This window comes from Pogoniulus pusillus, chromosome 17 (assembly GCF_015220805.1).
Source record: "Pogoniulus pusillus isolate bPogPus1 chromosome 17, bPogPus1.pri, whole genome shotgun sequence".
NCBI lineage: Eukaryota > Metazoa > Chordata > Aves > Piciformes > Lybiidae > Pogoniulus > Pogoniulus pusillus.
The window spans coordinates 5,950,578-5,963,592 of NC_087280.1; the positions used below are offsets into that span (position 1 = coordinate 5,950,578).

A 13,015-nucleotide genomic window follows, 5' to 3' on the forward strand; every position below is an offset into this window, starting at 1 on the left:
ATTATTGCTAAGCCACTGGCTACAACAAGCATAGGCTGCAGTCAGATTTATAGAGACCTTAGCGACCTCTGCAGTCACAGAGAAGTTGAGCGGGTTGATACTCCACGTGTGTAGAGTATCCACATTTGTATACATAATAAATCTTCCTGTGCTGCTTGCGTACTCTGGTCTGGACTCTGTATTCCACCACGTATTTAGCAAACTGAAAATACCTCTGACAAGTCGCAAGAGGTCTCAGGTGTGTGTCCCCTATTGAACAGACCCAGAGGTACTGGATTTACCTCAGTGGCAGCAGCACAGAATTAGAGGGCAACGGCTGCTGATGGACCTTTCCTTGATTATTTTCCTTAAACTATTTGTGATTTTGTAAGATTCTCTTGTATAAAGTGCCACAATATGTTTGTAGGCTTTGTCTCACCCTGTTCACAGTCTGACGACGTTCAAGTGGTAGTATTTATTTCCTTTCTCTGACAGGCATTTTTTGACTGAATGTGTAATTTTGAGCTCCAAGGTGCTGGTTTTCCATGAAGAATGTTTTGAGATAACCCTCCAGAAACTTAAAACTGGTGTTGACATCACAACTTGCAGTCTCACAAGAGTAGCATGCTCTTACTTGCAGTACTATTAACTCAAAAAGATCTTCATTTTACCATCGACGTTCTTGTGTTCCTTTCCTCTTAAGAGTTTTCATGTCACTTGAACAGGCAGATTACGATAAATTGGTTTTCTTATTAATCCAAGCTCCGCCTGAAGCGGCGGAGAGGTGTCCACCCTGGAAGCCACAGTCGCCATGGGCACGTACCCCAGGCGAGCGGGCGGCGACACGGGCGCTGCGAGGCCCAGCGCCTGTACACACAGGACGCTAGACCTTGCCTCAGGCGATTCCCGCCGAGACCGGCACGCCCGCCTGGGGGGACCGCGGAACTACCGTGCCACACCGCCAGGGGGCGCCACCTGCCGAAGCGCTTTCCCCACCCCACAGTTCACCACTGCGGTTCTAAGCCGGCGCCAGCTCGTCCCGCCCGGGTCCTCCGCCCGGGTTTGGCCTGGTGAACCGCGCTCATGGGGGAGCTGATGCTTGGGGGATACCGGACAGGCCCCTCAGCAGACGCACCCGCAGTTCCGCTCCGCTCCGCGCCAGCGCGGCAGGGCCTGGGCCGCGCCACGCCCCCACCCTGTCACCTGACTTCTGGGGCCGCCGTCGGCGCTGGTTTACGCCGCGCTCCGCTGCCCCCTCCTCTGCTCTACCCTCCCTTCCCCTGGCGGTGGGCCGCGACTGGCGTCCGGTGGGGCCCACCTCCGCTATGGTGCTGGAGTCGGTCGTGGCGGATCTCCTGAACCGCTTCCTGGGCGACTATGTGGAGAACCTGAACAAGTCTCAGCTCAAGCTGGGCATTTGGGGGGGTAAGGAGCCCCCTCCCTTTTCCGCCGCAGCGTTACGAGGCTGTCGCCGGGCGCTTCCTCGTACTGTGGCGGGGAGCCTGTTTCTTAGGCTGTGGTCCTCCCGTGAGGGCTTGGTGGGCTGTAAAACCGCTGCTCCCTGTGAGGGACAGTCGGTCTGTGGGATTGAGATCTCCTGTGAGGAGAGGACGAGCTGCGGAGCTGTGGCCCTCCGTGACGGAGGATCGGTCGGTCTGTGGTCGCGGCCCTCTCCCCCTCTCCTTTTTCCCACGCTGAGGGGCCGTCGGTCCCTTGAGAGAGACGGTTGGTCAGTATGTGACCGTGACTCCCCGTGATTGACCGTCGGTCGCTGTGCCTGTGTCCCCTGGCCCCCTGTTCCTCCCTCCCTCGTCTCGAGGGGCGGGCAGTCGGGTCGGTCTGTGAGTCTGCGGCTCCCCGAGGTGGCGGCCGATGGCTAGCGCTGTGCGCCGCTCTGAGGGTCGGCGTCAGCCTGTGGGGAAAGTGGGTGAGAGTCCAGTGCTCTTACAGAGCAGCGTGTTATCTGGGGAGAAGGAGCCAACTTAGGGGCTCCCGACTGGGTTTGGGTACTTGAATAGCTTCCTAGCTGGGGCAGTTGTGCCGAGAGGTAGAATTCTGCGAGACGCAGAGGTAGAATTCTGCAAGCCGCAGAGGTCCGGCGTGGGCATACCTGCCTAGCGTCGTGAGTGCTCTGAGGCAGGCAACCACCCGCAAAGAGAAAACCCCACCATTTTCTTTCTTGTCTTAAGAATATACTGTGTGGAAACGTGAGTGTGCTCTTGGGTCTGTCAGCCGCACAGTGGAGTGTGCATGGCGGCCCTAGGAAGAGAGGAGGCTTTGGTTGCAGAGCAGCTGATGTTGCTTTTCACCTGATGATTTCATGGTGGAAATAATGTGAATTAAGCAGATGTGATAGAGGAGGAGCACGGTGTAGCTGTTCTCAGTGCATAGAATCAAACTTTGCAGTTAGCTGTGCCGTAGGCATGAAAAAAACCCAGTTGAAATATTGTCTGGAGAAGGCTGGCCCCTTTGGATGCCCTCTGTATTTACATGGCATGAGGCTTTTCTCATCATCTTACTTTCACTTTATCCATGGTAGTAAGTATTTTAAAATTTATGAATTATTAAAAAGGGAAGATAGTTCTGAGATTTCTGGCATTAAAGCAACAAAAGATACCTTATTTGTGCTTTCCTTATGTGTAATTGTGTGTGCCAGTGTTCCCTCTGGAAATCTTGTTATGTTGCCTGTGTCAGGAAAAATGAATGTGCTTGTGAAGATAAGCGTGAGTTGCTGTGACTCTGTGTTTCATGATTTTCCTGCTGTGTAAAAGTCATCTAAAAACAAGGTACAGTTGGCATTGTCTACCCTACCTTGAAAGAACTGTAATTATCATTCACAAGAAAGTGAATAATAAGAAAATTGCCCTCTTATTATAAGTGCATTTACTAGAGTGGAAACATGCAAACATCTAAATGGGTGTTATTTATGTCATTTCTTCCACCATGAAATTTTGCCTCAATAACCAATGTTTAACGACTCTTAAAAAGATTCTCACACTTACTGTGCTATTCTGTAACCCTGATTTTAACCATGTGTACTTCAGAAGGTTGTAGTAGTGTTTCTTGTTCCAATTTACATAAGCCACTTATTCTGTACTACTTTGTTTTTTTTCTAAACAGGTAATGTGGCACTTGACAACTTGCAGATAAAGGAGAATGCATTAGTGAGTATTCTGATAATTTTGAAATTGTTATGGGTCTAAAAATCACTCACAGCATAACATGATACTATAGTCTCATGTTGCACCGTATGCCCGCTTGATTGATTATTGGAAACAAGTCCTCGGTTAACTGCTTCTAATTCTGTTCATGTTACTGGAACAGAAAAAAAAATATCTGTGGTTAAAAAGGTGAGTGTGTTCCTTCAGAAGGAAGGAACTTGTCAACAGAGATTTTGAAGTAAATGTCCCAGTGTTTTATGCATGCATACTCGTGGGGCTTGTTCCAGTACTTAAAGCTTGAAATGGTAAAACTTTAGATAAGATATTTCTATGTTTTTGTTACCGTTTTGGTCATCCAGTACAACATAAAGGATTTTATTGCTGCTGTGAATGCTACTGTGTAATCATAGCTCTGTTAAGTTCTGGATTTTGTTCTTGTGTTCACCCAGGAGATGTTTGTATGTCTCTGAATGATTTAGGAGATCTAAAGGGTTTGCACAGACTTCTGTGTTGTTTTTTTTTTTTCCTTCCCACAACTCTGAATAGGTGGATTTTTCAAGGCCTGTCTTCTGCGAAACGCTTGATCCAATTGAAGTCTTGTGAAAGACTGTTTCCTTCCTCAGTTCTTAGTGTGGGGTCTTAGTGTGGGGATGAAGGGAGAAAAAGTTCATCCTACATCAGCTGATAGAACTGAAGCTTTCTATGTAAATTGCTGCTTACTAAAGGTCACAGGTGTTATTATGTGTACTCCCAGAGAGTAAACATAGTTATCCAAATGTTCCAGTTCCTTTTAAAATATAAATGACAGAGTGAAGGAAACCCAAAAAAAAGTGCCTATATTCTTGTCTGGGAAAAAAAGTAGCTATTTTTTATGTTCTGTACCTAAGCTAATGATCACCTGTACTATTGAGACAATCTAAGTGCAGTATTCAGTGTGCCTCAGACTTCACTGAACAGATACACTTCTGTGAGTTGAAAACATGTTTGGTTTTTATTACTGTTTTATCATCACTGTTCTTGAGGTTAATACTTAACCTGCTCCTTCCATGCATTCCTGATAGCTTTGTGCTTTAATACTCTTGATACAAACATCTTTGGAATCTGGCATTTGCTAATGAAGGAGGAAGGTCTTATCTGTTTTTTACTACATCTTTCCTTTCATGATGACAGCAAGGTTGATTATGTTTCTAGCAGTTCAGACTTCAAAAAAACTCATAGTCATATATGTGACTGACCAGAGCTGAGCATGAGATGAGACAAATTCAAGGGTAATTCTGTCTACTTCCTCTTTACTTAGTCCCTGTTTTTATATCCTTGGTATCCCTGTGGTTATATTCCTGGTTTTGCTGTATACTATCCAGGAGAGATACTCCATGAGGTTGTAGTTGATGGTAGTAATTATTCCATTGTCACATGCTCATCTTTATGAGCCTATCTTGTTCTTGGTGTTTGTCAGGCACTTTGCAAATCGCTTTTCAGCATAATTAAGGAGATTTTTAGTATGATTTTAAAATATTAATCACTATTATTTTAAAAAAACAACTCAGAAGCAGATGAAATTCTTGTGTATAGATAAAGTATTACTCTTTAGTAATCATTGCAGTGAGGCATTTTCATACTTAAGAGGGGAGAGCTGTCAGATGTATGTGAATGCTTTGTTGTAAGGCTTACTACAGGCCTAACCATATTTATGGATTCCTCAGTTCATGTGAGTATTGTGAGTTAATGAAATCTGTGTCATATGAAGAAGTATTTCTGTTCTGGAAGTTCAGGTTTGGAAAAAACAGTTTTATCAGAAGCCAAGATAATAATTTTGGTGTATAACCCAGCTTATCTTCAAAATACATAGATCTGTTTAATACTTTTTTTGTCTCTACAGAGTGAACTGGATGTACCTTTTAGAATAAAAGTTGGTCAGATAGGTAAGTTGTTTTGTGTGTGACATGTGATTTTGGTTTTTTTCTTGTGTCTCTGAGAGCGTTAAAATGTCTTAAGGCCAGTCCTGCCTTGGAATTTGTTTTATCAAACTTTCTAAAGTGATTCCCATGTTGGCATTTGCTGTGTTGAGATTAGCATAGAAGACTAATTTGATTGCAGTAGATAAATCATAAAGTGTTTTCTGGCAAATCCTGTTTGCGTAACTTCATAGACTGTTATGAAGAAGATGTCTGCAAGGTTCTTCCCAGATAGATGCATGATTAGGGGAGCTGTTTGCTATAGGCAGAATATATATGGCTCTTTAAAGGACAGATTAGGGATATGAGGAATTCAAATAAGATTCCTGAAACTTACAAACATGCCAAGTATTCAGGAACTACGGTGTGGTGTGTTGGTGTTTTTTGTTGTTTGTTTGTTTTTAAGAATTCCTTTCCCTAGTGGCCAGCATTGCATTTTTTCACTTGAAACAATTTTTGGAGATCAGTGTATTTTTATCTTCTCTGCTTTCCAGAGAAAATCATCCCAGTAAGCTGAACTTCAGTCATGATCTCAGGTTTTCATCTGAAGTCTTCTGATTCAGACTGCATCTTCTTCCTTATGTCTATGGCTTATATTTTCTCTGTGCGTATTTTATCATTCCAGGGCCTTCATAAAGTGTTAGGCCTGTATGCTTTCCTCTTGCCCTCTAAGGTGTTTAGATGTGAAGATGTAGGGCTAATGCTCTTGGGATGGTGGAGGTGTTGTTTGGAGTAACCACAGTAGACTTTTGTGTAGTTGTAACTCTTAATCTGCTTCATCTAGATAAACTCACTCTGAAGATTCCTTGGAAGAATCTCTATGGAGAGGCAGTCGTTGCAACGCTGGAAGGCTTGTATCTTCTAATAGTTCCTGGAGCAAGTATGTAAATTTATCGACTCAAGGGAAAAGAAAAGTATCTAAGGGTACCATGTAAATGAAGAGCCAATAGTGAGTAGTTTATGTAAGCTGCCATTTTTACATTCTGTCCCTCAGAAATTTCTAGGCAAATGCAGGCAAGTTAGTGGAAAAATGATGGCAGAGAACCATACCTGTTGCTTTAATGGAAATCTTTGTCTCTGTCCGTTTCAAGTGCAACTCAGCATTCAGGTTTCCTCTGAAGTGTTCATATCTTGAATTTTTTCTGGCATGGTTTACATCTTTTGGTGGCTGCATAATGCAGTTTATCTGCTTATAACTGTGTCAATCAAACATAGCAATTCCACTGGAACTTCTTTGGTTTTGTGTGTGTGTTTTTTTCCCACTGACATCAGTACCTCTGATATATTAAGAAAACTAGTGTCAGCTCTATGTGCAGCTTAGGAACCTGCATTGTACTGCACAGACCACACTTAATGGTCCAAATTTTCATGGAATGATTTTTCTGTGAAATAATACTAAATGTTGGAGTAATCCTTCTAAATTACAACCATTTCGGAGGCTAGATGCAGCTTGCAGCAGTTAAACCTTGAACAACCTATATCTCAAACAAGGTGTTCTGCAACATAATCTTGATATGGTGTATATTGCTTGACTACACATTTATGTGACTTGAAATTCAGGATTAAACCTATCCCAACTTGGTTTACAGGCATTAAATATGATGCAGAGAAAGAAGAAAAATACTTGCAGGATAATAAACAAAAGGAACTGGCAAGAATTGAGGAAGCCTTGCAGAAAGCAGCAGAAAAAGGTATTGAGTTAATGTGATTCCTTCATTAGCATTTGAGAACTTGGAGAAGTAAATCAATCATAAAACAGGACCTAATGAATTTTGACTTTTTTATTTTCTAAAGTGTTGAACTGCCTATACCACAATGCTTTGAATATCCATTTTCCTCTAAAGCTTAAAGTAATGTTATTTGTTCTGTTTATTGTTTGACTATCCATTCAGCTTCAGTTGGAAATGGGAATTTGATAGTTGTCTTATTTTGGTCCTTTTTTTTACCCCTCTTAAACCTTTAGGTAACAGGACCAAATCAAAATTGCATTGCATGAGGCAAACTTTATCTTGATTTAGAGCGTCAGGAGCAGGTGTTCAATACTGTTTTAAATCTGTGTGACAGGTACTTGTTTGCTTGAAGGAAGTTTTAAGGAGAGTGGTAAGGCTCGTGAACTTTAACTTCAATACTGTCAGTTCCTTTTCAGTTCCTGCTGTCCTTTAATTATGTACTGCATTTTTACTGGTTCTCCTCATCAGGAAATAATTCATGACACAAGGAAACAATTGAGGTGGAACACAGGAAACTTTATTTACACTTATGGTCTAGGTCATTAAAAATGTTTAAGCTTTCAATTTGAGGTTAAAATAACTGGTAATTTCAGTCCAGTTAACTTGATTTATGACTTTGTGTTACTTTTTTATTAAAAAATCCCAAATCTTTAATAAAACTATGCCATAGATTAGACTCTTTTTGTGCAGAAGCCAAGCTCAGAACTATGTGGTATCAGAAGAATCTACTAACAAAAGTTTTTGAGTGAAGTGAAACCTGTTTGTTGAATGGTATAATGGTTCAGATGCTTCTCTGGGATATCTGTAAATGATGCAAGTCATTTACCTTGGAAAAGTTAGTGAAAGTGAAATGATACTTAAAAGATGTGGAAAAAGATTCAGTTGTAGTCTGGTTGCTTGCTGAATTGTTCACTGAGAGAACTGTACTGCCTTGTTCCTGCTGTGCTTGTTTCAGGTGTACCCTTAGTGTTTCACTCAAACAGCAATCTAGCCGTCAGTTTACAGGGAAGAAGGAAACTTAAAGGCTTTATTTCCTGTCTTCAATATGCCAAAAACTGTTATGAGAACTAAGACAATGTCTGTGAATGAATTTTGCAGCCATTAATTCATATTGGGCGAAGGATTATTTTCAGAGATTTAACCATGAAGATTATGTAGGGCTTGATTTTGTAAAGCAACAGTGTTTCAGACTGTATTCTTTGTACCAGTAGCAATGGGATGAAGTGATATGCCAAGAAAAAAATTAATAATGAACACTGCTTGAGGAATTTCAGTTCTGGAATTTCATAGAATTAAGAGTGAGTCTGCACACGTAGGACAGCTGTGTTTTTGTTTTGTTTTGTGTTTTTTTTTCCTTCCCAAAGAAACTCACCACATCCAGTATTTGAAAGGCTTTTCAAAAAAAGGAAGAAAATAAAAAGAAAAAGCAGATAAATATGATACCTCAGTAGCTCAACTTCTTGTGTAAAGCACTACAGTAACTAGAATTAGATGTATGTTTTGAAGTTTTAAGCTTTCAACCTTGTTAGGGGAAAGCTAGAGGAACATTCAAAATGGATTATTTTAAATTGTAGTTACCTTGTCAGTCATACTACACCATGTTCCTCCAGATGTTTTCCAGCTCGGATCATAGTTATTTATGTCTGTGTTCAGGCCATGTACTAGAATATTGTACTTTGCAGGACTTGTGTCATTCTTGTATGAAGAGATTCTTTGCTTTTGCTGGATGCATAAATCCTAAGGCCCAGGTTGCTTTACTGCACCAGAAACTTCTATGAAATTCAGTTCTTTCTGTAGGCTTTTAAGAGCATGCACTAGCTGGTAAAAATGTTGGCACCGTATGGAATAGCAAGTTAGGATTCCATGATTCTCAGTCATATTTACTTTCAGTAGTTATCATTATGGGTTTAGAATCTTGATTTCATACTTTCATGTGAGAGTTCTAGAGATATTTTATTTAGATGGGATGCTCTAATAAACTGAAAGAGGGCAGATTCACAGTAGGTACAAGGGAAAAACAATTCACCATGTGGGTGGTGAAATGCTGGCAGAGGTTGCCCAGAGAGGTGGTAGATACTCAGTCCCTGGAACATTTAAGGTCAGGTTGAATGAGGCTTTGAGGAACCTGATCCAATTAAAGATGTCTCTGCTTGCTTAAGGGTAGAGTAGGACTGTGTGAACTTCAAAGGACCTTTCAAACCCAAAACGTTCTATAATTCTCTGTTTCTGTTCTGCTTTCTAAGCTATGAAAATCTGTCAGTATCAAAACTTGTATGTGGAGACCAAAGCTTGCAGCTCTTCTATTTTACTGGTTATGAATAAAATGGAAGTTGCATAATTTCCCTGTCTACATCAGAATTACTCTGGCTGCCAGAAATTTAATGGAAATACTATCATGTCATATGAGTTGTTAAACGTGACGTTAAATCAGGAGCTGATTTTATTGCTTTTAAACAAAATGTATTGTTTTTGGTTATTTGCTGCCATGTGGATCAAGGCACTCATTCACAGGATTCCTTGTATGGGTTGGAGAGTCTGGTTTACAAGGACCCCAAGCATGGTGGGTATGCATGGTTAGTTACGTTTTGCACGTTTGGTCGTCATGCAGCTTACATTTTTACAAGCACTCCCCAAAGCTGCCAAATGTTGAATACCAAACCAGTGTTGTTCTCTTAATCATCTACATATTGGTGGTTCTAGAAATGAGATTTAAATGCCTCAAGTGGAAACTTGAAATGACTAGTCCTGTCTTAATTGAATGGTTATTGAAGCACACTGAGCTCATTTGGAAATATTTCCTGCAGCCATGGAGAGCTCAAGAATGGCATAAAATGTTGAAAATGTTTTTCTGTGGTTTTAATACATTATCTTTAGGTGTCTTTATTTGGACTGCTGTCAGGTTAGGCAAGTTTCCACTGACTGTCAAGGGAACTGGTACGATGTTGCACCCGCAGGACTTTTCATGAAACAGATCTTCTGAAATGTTGTTCTTTGCCAAAATAACTTGGGGGCCTTTATCTGAGTGCAGGTTTAAATGAGCTTAAAATCATACACTTAGTCTCTCCTTAGTAAAGGATGTGGGCAGTCAAGAGAACAATCATATTGCCTTAGTTATGTCATGCATGGGAGTGGAGCCTGAGAAGTGCAAACTCAATTATAAGTGAAGGAAGCAGTCTCTTAAAAATACGTTTTATAGAGGATGATTTGTACTGTTAAAAGGGACTACAAAAAAAGAGAAAGCTTTGTCGATGTAGTTTTTCCCTTTTGTTTTTTGCTGGTGAGGTCACCTTACCTGCCAGACAGGTTGAAATCCTAGCAGGTGCTTTGTCTGCCGTTGTTTGAACAGGCATGCAAGTTATATAAAAATGAAGTTGTTCCCTGTAGTTAAATACACTGTTGCATTTCCTTCCTCCTTGCTTTAATGAGATAGACCCTTGTGCTACGATTTCTTAAAGTTATATACAGGCAACCCTAGTGCTAAGTTCTTTTGCTCTGTATGCCCAGAGAAGGGAAAGCAAAGATGCAACTCAGCAAACTAACGTTCTTGGGAAATGTGGAAATAACATGGGTATTCAATTCATGAAGTGATTGTGAGGGTCGTAATTGATGTGTGGATACTAGAGTTTAATTTCCTGTAAAGCTTTTAAAGAGTCTTTTTTTGTATGCTCCTTCTGCAGTTACTTCTATTGCTCTTTCAGATAACTTTCATACCATACCGTTGATTAGCATGAGAATCTTATTTAAGTGCTCTTGGGGGTTTCCATGTACACTGCAAATATCATAATCTCCAAGTTATGCCCTTGTATGGCAGAAGCTTCTTCTAGAGTAATATTTCTACTTTTTTCTGATACTCCACTTCCCCCCCCCACCCAAACATGTATATTATTAACTGTTCAGTTGTGACAATTAACGCTTCTCAAGTAACTAAAAAAAAGGCACCTGGATTAGATAAAAAAATATTTACCAAACTTTCTGACAAGCAGTTGTGGCTCTGTTTTTAGCTCTCTTATGTGTAAGTGATCTGGAATTAGGTTATGCAACACTCTCATCAAGACATCCAAGTAAGTGTTTGCTGAGAAGCCTGGTGCTTACTTGTAATTCCTCAAACTCTTGATGTTACATAAGGAATATGTTGAATTAAATGCCTTCACCTAACAATTGGTGGGACAGCTGATCCCATTGAAACCTGAATACTTAATCAAATGTTTTTACTGGCTGCTTAGTCTTCTTTGACCTTGAACTTCATTGGCATCTAACAAATTAAATTCTCTGAAACCTCACCAAAACAAACCCCACCAACACCACAAAAAAGAAAACCAACAAAAAGAGGCAATGCTTCAGTTGCTTAATTGAAACTGAGTTTTAATTATGAAAAATAAGATTCTGTGCTATGAGAAGTAATTGGTTGCTTCTTTAACAGATCTGCAATGCTTTAAAAGCTTTTGGTGCAATCTTACTAATAAATTCTGCTTTAAGACCAGCTGCTTTCTTATGTCTTTTCTTCTGCTTTCTAACATTTCTGTTTTACTAATGGGAATTCTATTCCTTCCCCAAAAAATGCTTGCACTGAAAAAGGACGTAAGCGTAAAAAATATAAAAAGCATTTTAAGAGACCCTTTAAAAGTCATGATCATTCAAAAGGTGGGTATAAGTGATGGCTTTTAACATTTTAAAGACTTACTTTGCTTTATGTTTCAGTTAGATTTTCTTAGGCTTTGATGTGCATTCACTGATACTTCTTTTTTCTTTCCCTCTGTTGGAAAGAGGGGATGTAAGTTTCAGAAGGCTCTTTTGTTACTTATTCTCTGGAGAGTTACTTTTCTTTGTTTAGATAGTGCATGTTGAAGAAACAGGCACTTACCTGTAGCATTTCCACCCAAAATGTATGTATTGGGTAGGCTGAGTGGCACTCAGCTGTGACTGTTGGAGAAATTGCACAGGGAAGAGATGTCTGTTTGTCTAATTCAGATAATGTTCCAGTAACAGTCATGTAAAGACAATTTGATACTGTATGGATGATATAGCAGTAAACAGTCTTTTAAAAGTGTGTTTTAGCTTCTGTTCTAAATAGCTAGCATAGTGTTTTGACTGATACTTCAAAAGCAATGAAATAGATGTTTTTCCCCAAGAGGATAATAATTGTTCCTAAGTTCCAAACCATGCGGGTCTTTGGTATGAATGCGTGACTTAAGAATGGGTTGCTGTATCCCATGTAGTTGTATTGCTCCCTCTTTGATCTTGACAGTACAGACTTGGAATCGGAGTAAAAACTTTGTGGGAACCCTTGATAAGCTTTGTAAGGTATCAAACTTCTATGGCTGCTGGTAGCTGCGTCTGGCTAGGAGAATGATAGGGAGTTGCCTGCATGTAGTTGAAGGTCGTGAAACTTTGATAAGCACTTCTGCCTTTTTTCTTTATCAATATTGTGTTGGTTTCTGTTAATGGGGAGTGAGAGTTGTGAGGAAGTGATAAATGGGAGGAAATATGAGGTCCATGTAAAGTAGTATTATGATTTTGTTTCTTCTGGGTTTCTGACTCTGCTTGAAATGAAACATGTTTGACTGAAGTAGTGTTACATCGTGTTCAGTAGCAAAGTCCTTTCATTTTTTTTAGGGAATTGCTTGAACCTCTCCTAGATCTGAAAAAAGATTACCCTTCTTGATTTTTACAGAAAGATGTACAAAGTTTTGGCTCCTATGTTCAGCGCGCATTATGTATTAAACCGAAGTTACAGATGGCTAAAGTAAGCTGAGAAGTCCACTGTGGAGTGCAATTCTAACCTGAAGTCAAAAGCTGCAGCCCTTATTTCTATTTGGGTAGCTATGACTTCAACTTGAGTGATCTGTAGAATTTGCAGTGGAAATGTAAAGGTTTGGTAGGGTGATTTTTGGCATTCACTGAGATAGCCACTCTTTAGGGTGGATGCTGGAAAACAGAAGGTAGCCTGTATTGAGAGCTAGAGAACAGGTAGCTCATCTAGCCATGTTTTAAGCCAAATGTTAACATACTTAGCCTGAGATAATAGTTTTTAGAGTTATGCCATTAAAGAATGAGGGATTGTAAATGCTGCACCTCATTCCTCAGCCCCACACCTCTACACTTGTATATCTTAGGTGGATGCCAAACTTCTCTGCTACCCTATCTTGGTCAGTTTAAGTTCATGTATCACTGCATGGAATAGCAAAGTGTC

General features: G+C 40.4%; 1 protein-coding gene across 2 annotated transcripts in view; it reads left to right on the top strand.

The window, feature by feature from the left end:
* The first annotated feature begins 1,178 nt into the window (after positions 1–1,178).
* Positions 1,179–13,015, top strand: part of VPS13C (vacuolar protein sorting 13 homolog C) — an 86,990-nt gene continuing 75,153 nt past the window's right edge. For both annotated transcript variants that reach the window (XM_064157426.1, XM_064157427.1), the window contains exons 1-7: positions 1,179–1,404; positions 3,100–3,143; positions 5,020–5,062; positions 5,880–5,975; positions 6,685–6,786; positions 9,323–9,385; positions 11,401–11,466. In XM_064157426.1, the coding sequence (XP_064013496.1) occupies positions 1,305–1,404; positions 3,100–3,143; positions 5,020–5,062; positions 5,880–5,975; positions 6,685–6,786; positions 9,323–9,385; positions 11,401–11,466 (514 nt within the window). In that variant the 5' untranslated portion in view covers positions 1,179–1,304. The remainder of the gene's footprint in view (positions 1,405–3,099; positions 3,144–5,019; positions 5,063–5,879; positions 5,976–6,684; positions 6,787–9,322; positions 9,386–11,400; positions 11,467–13,015) is intronic.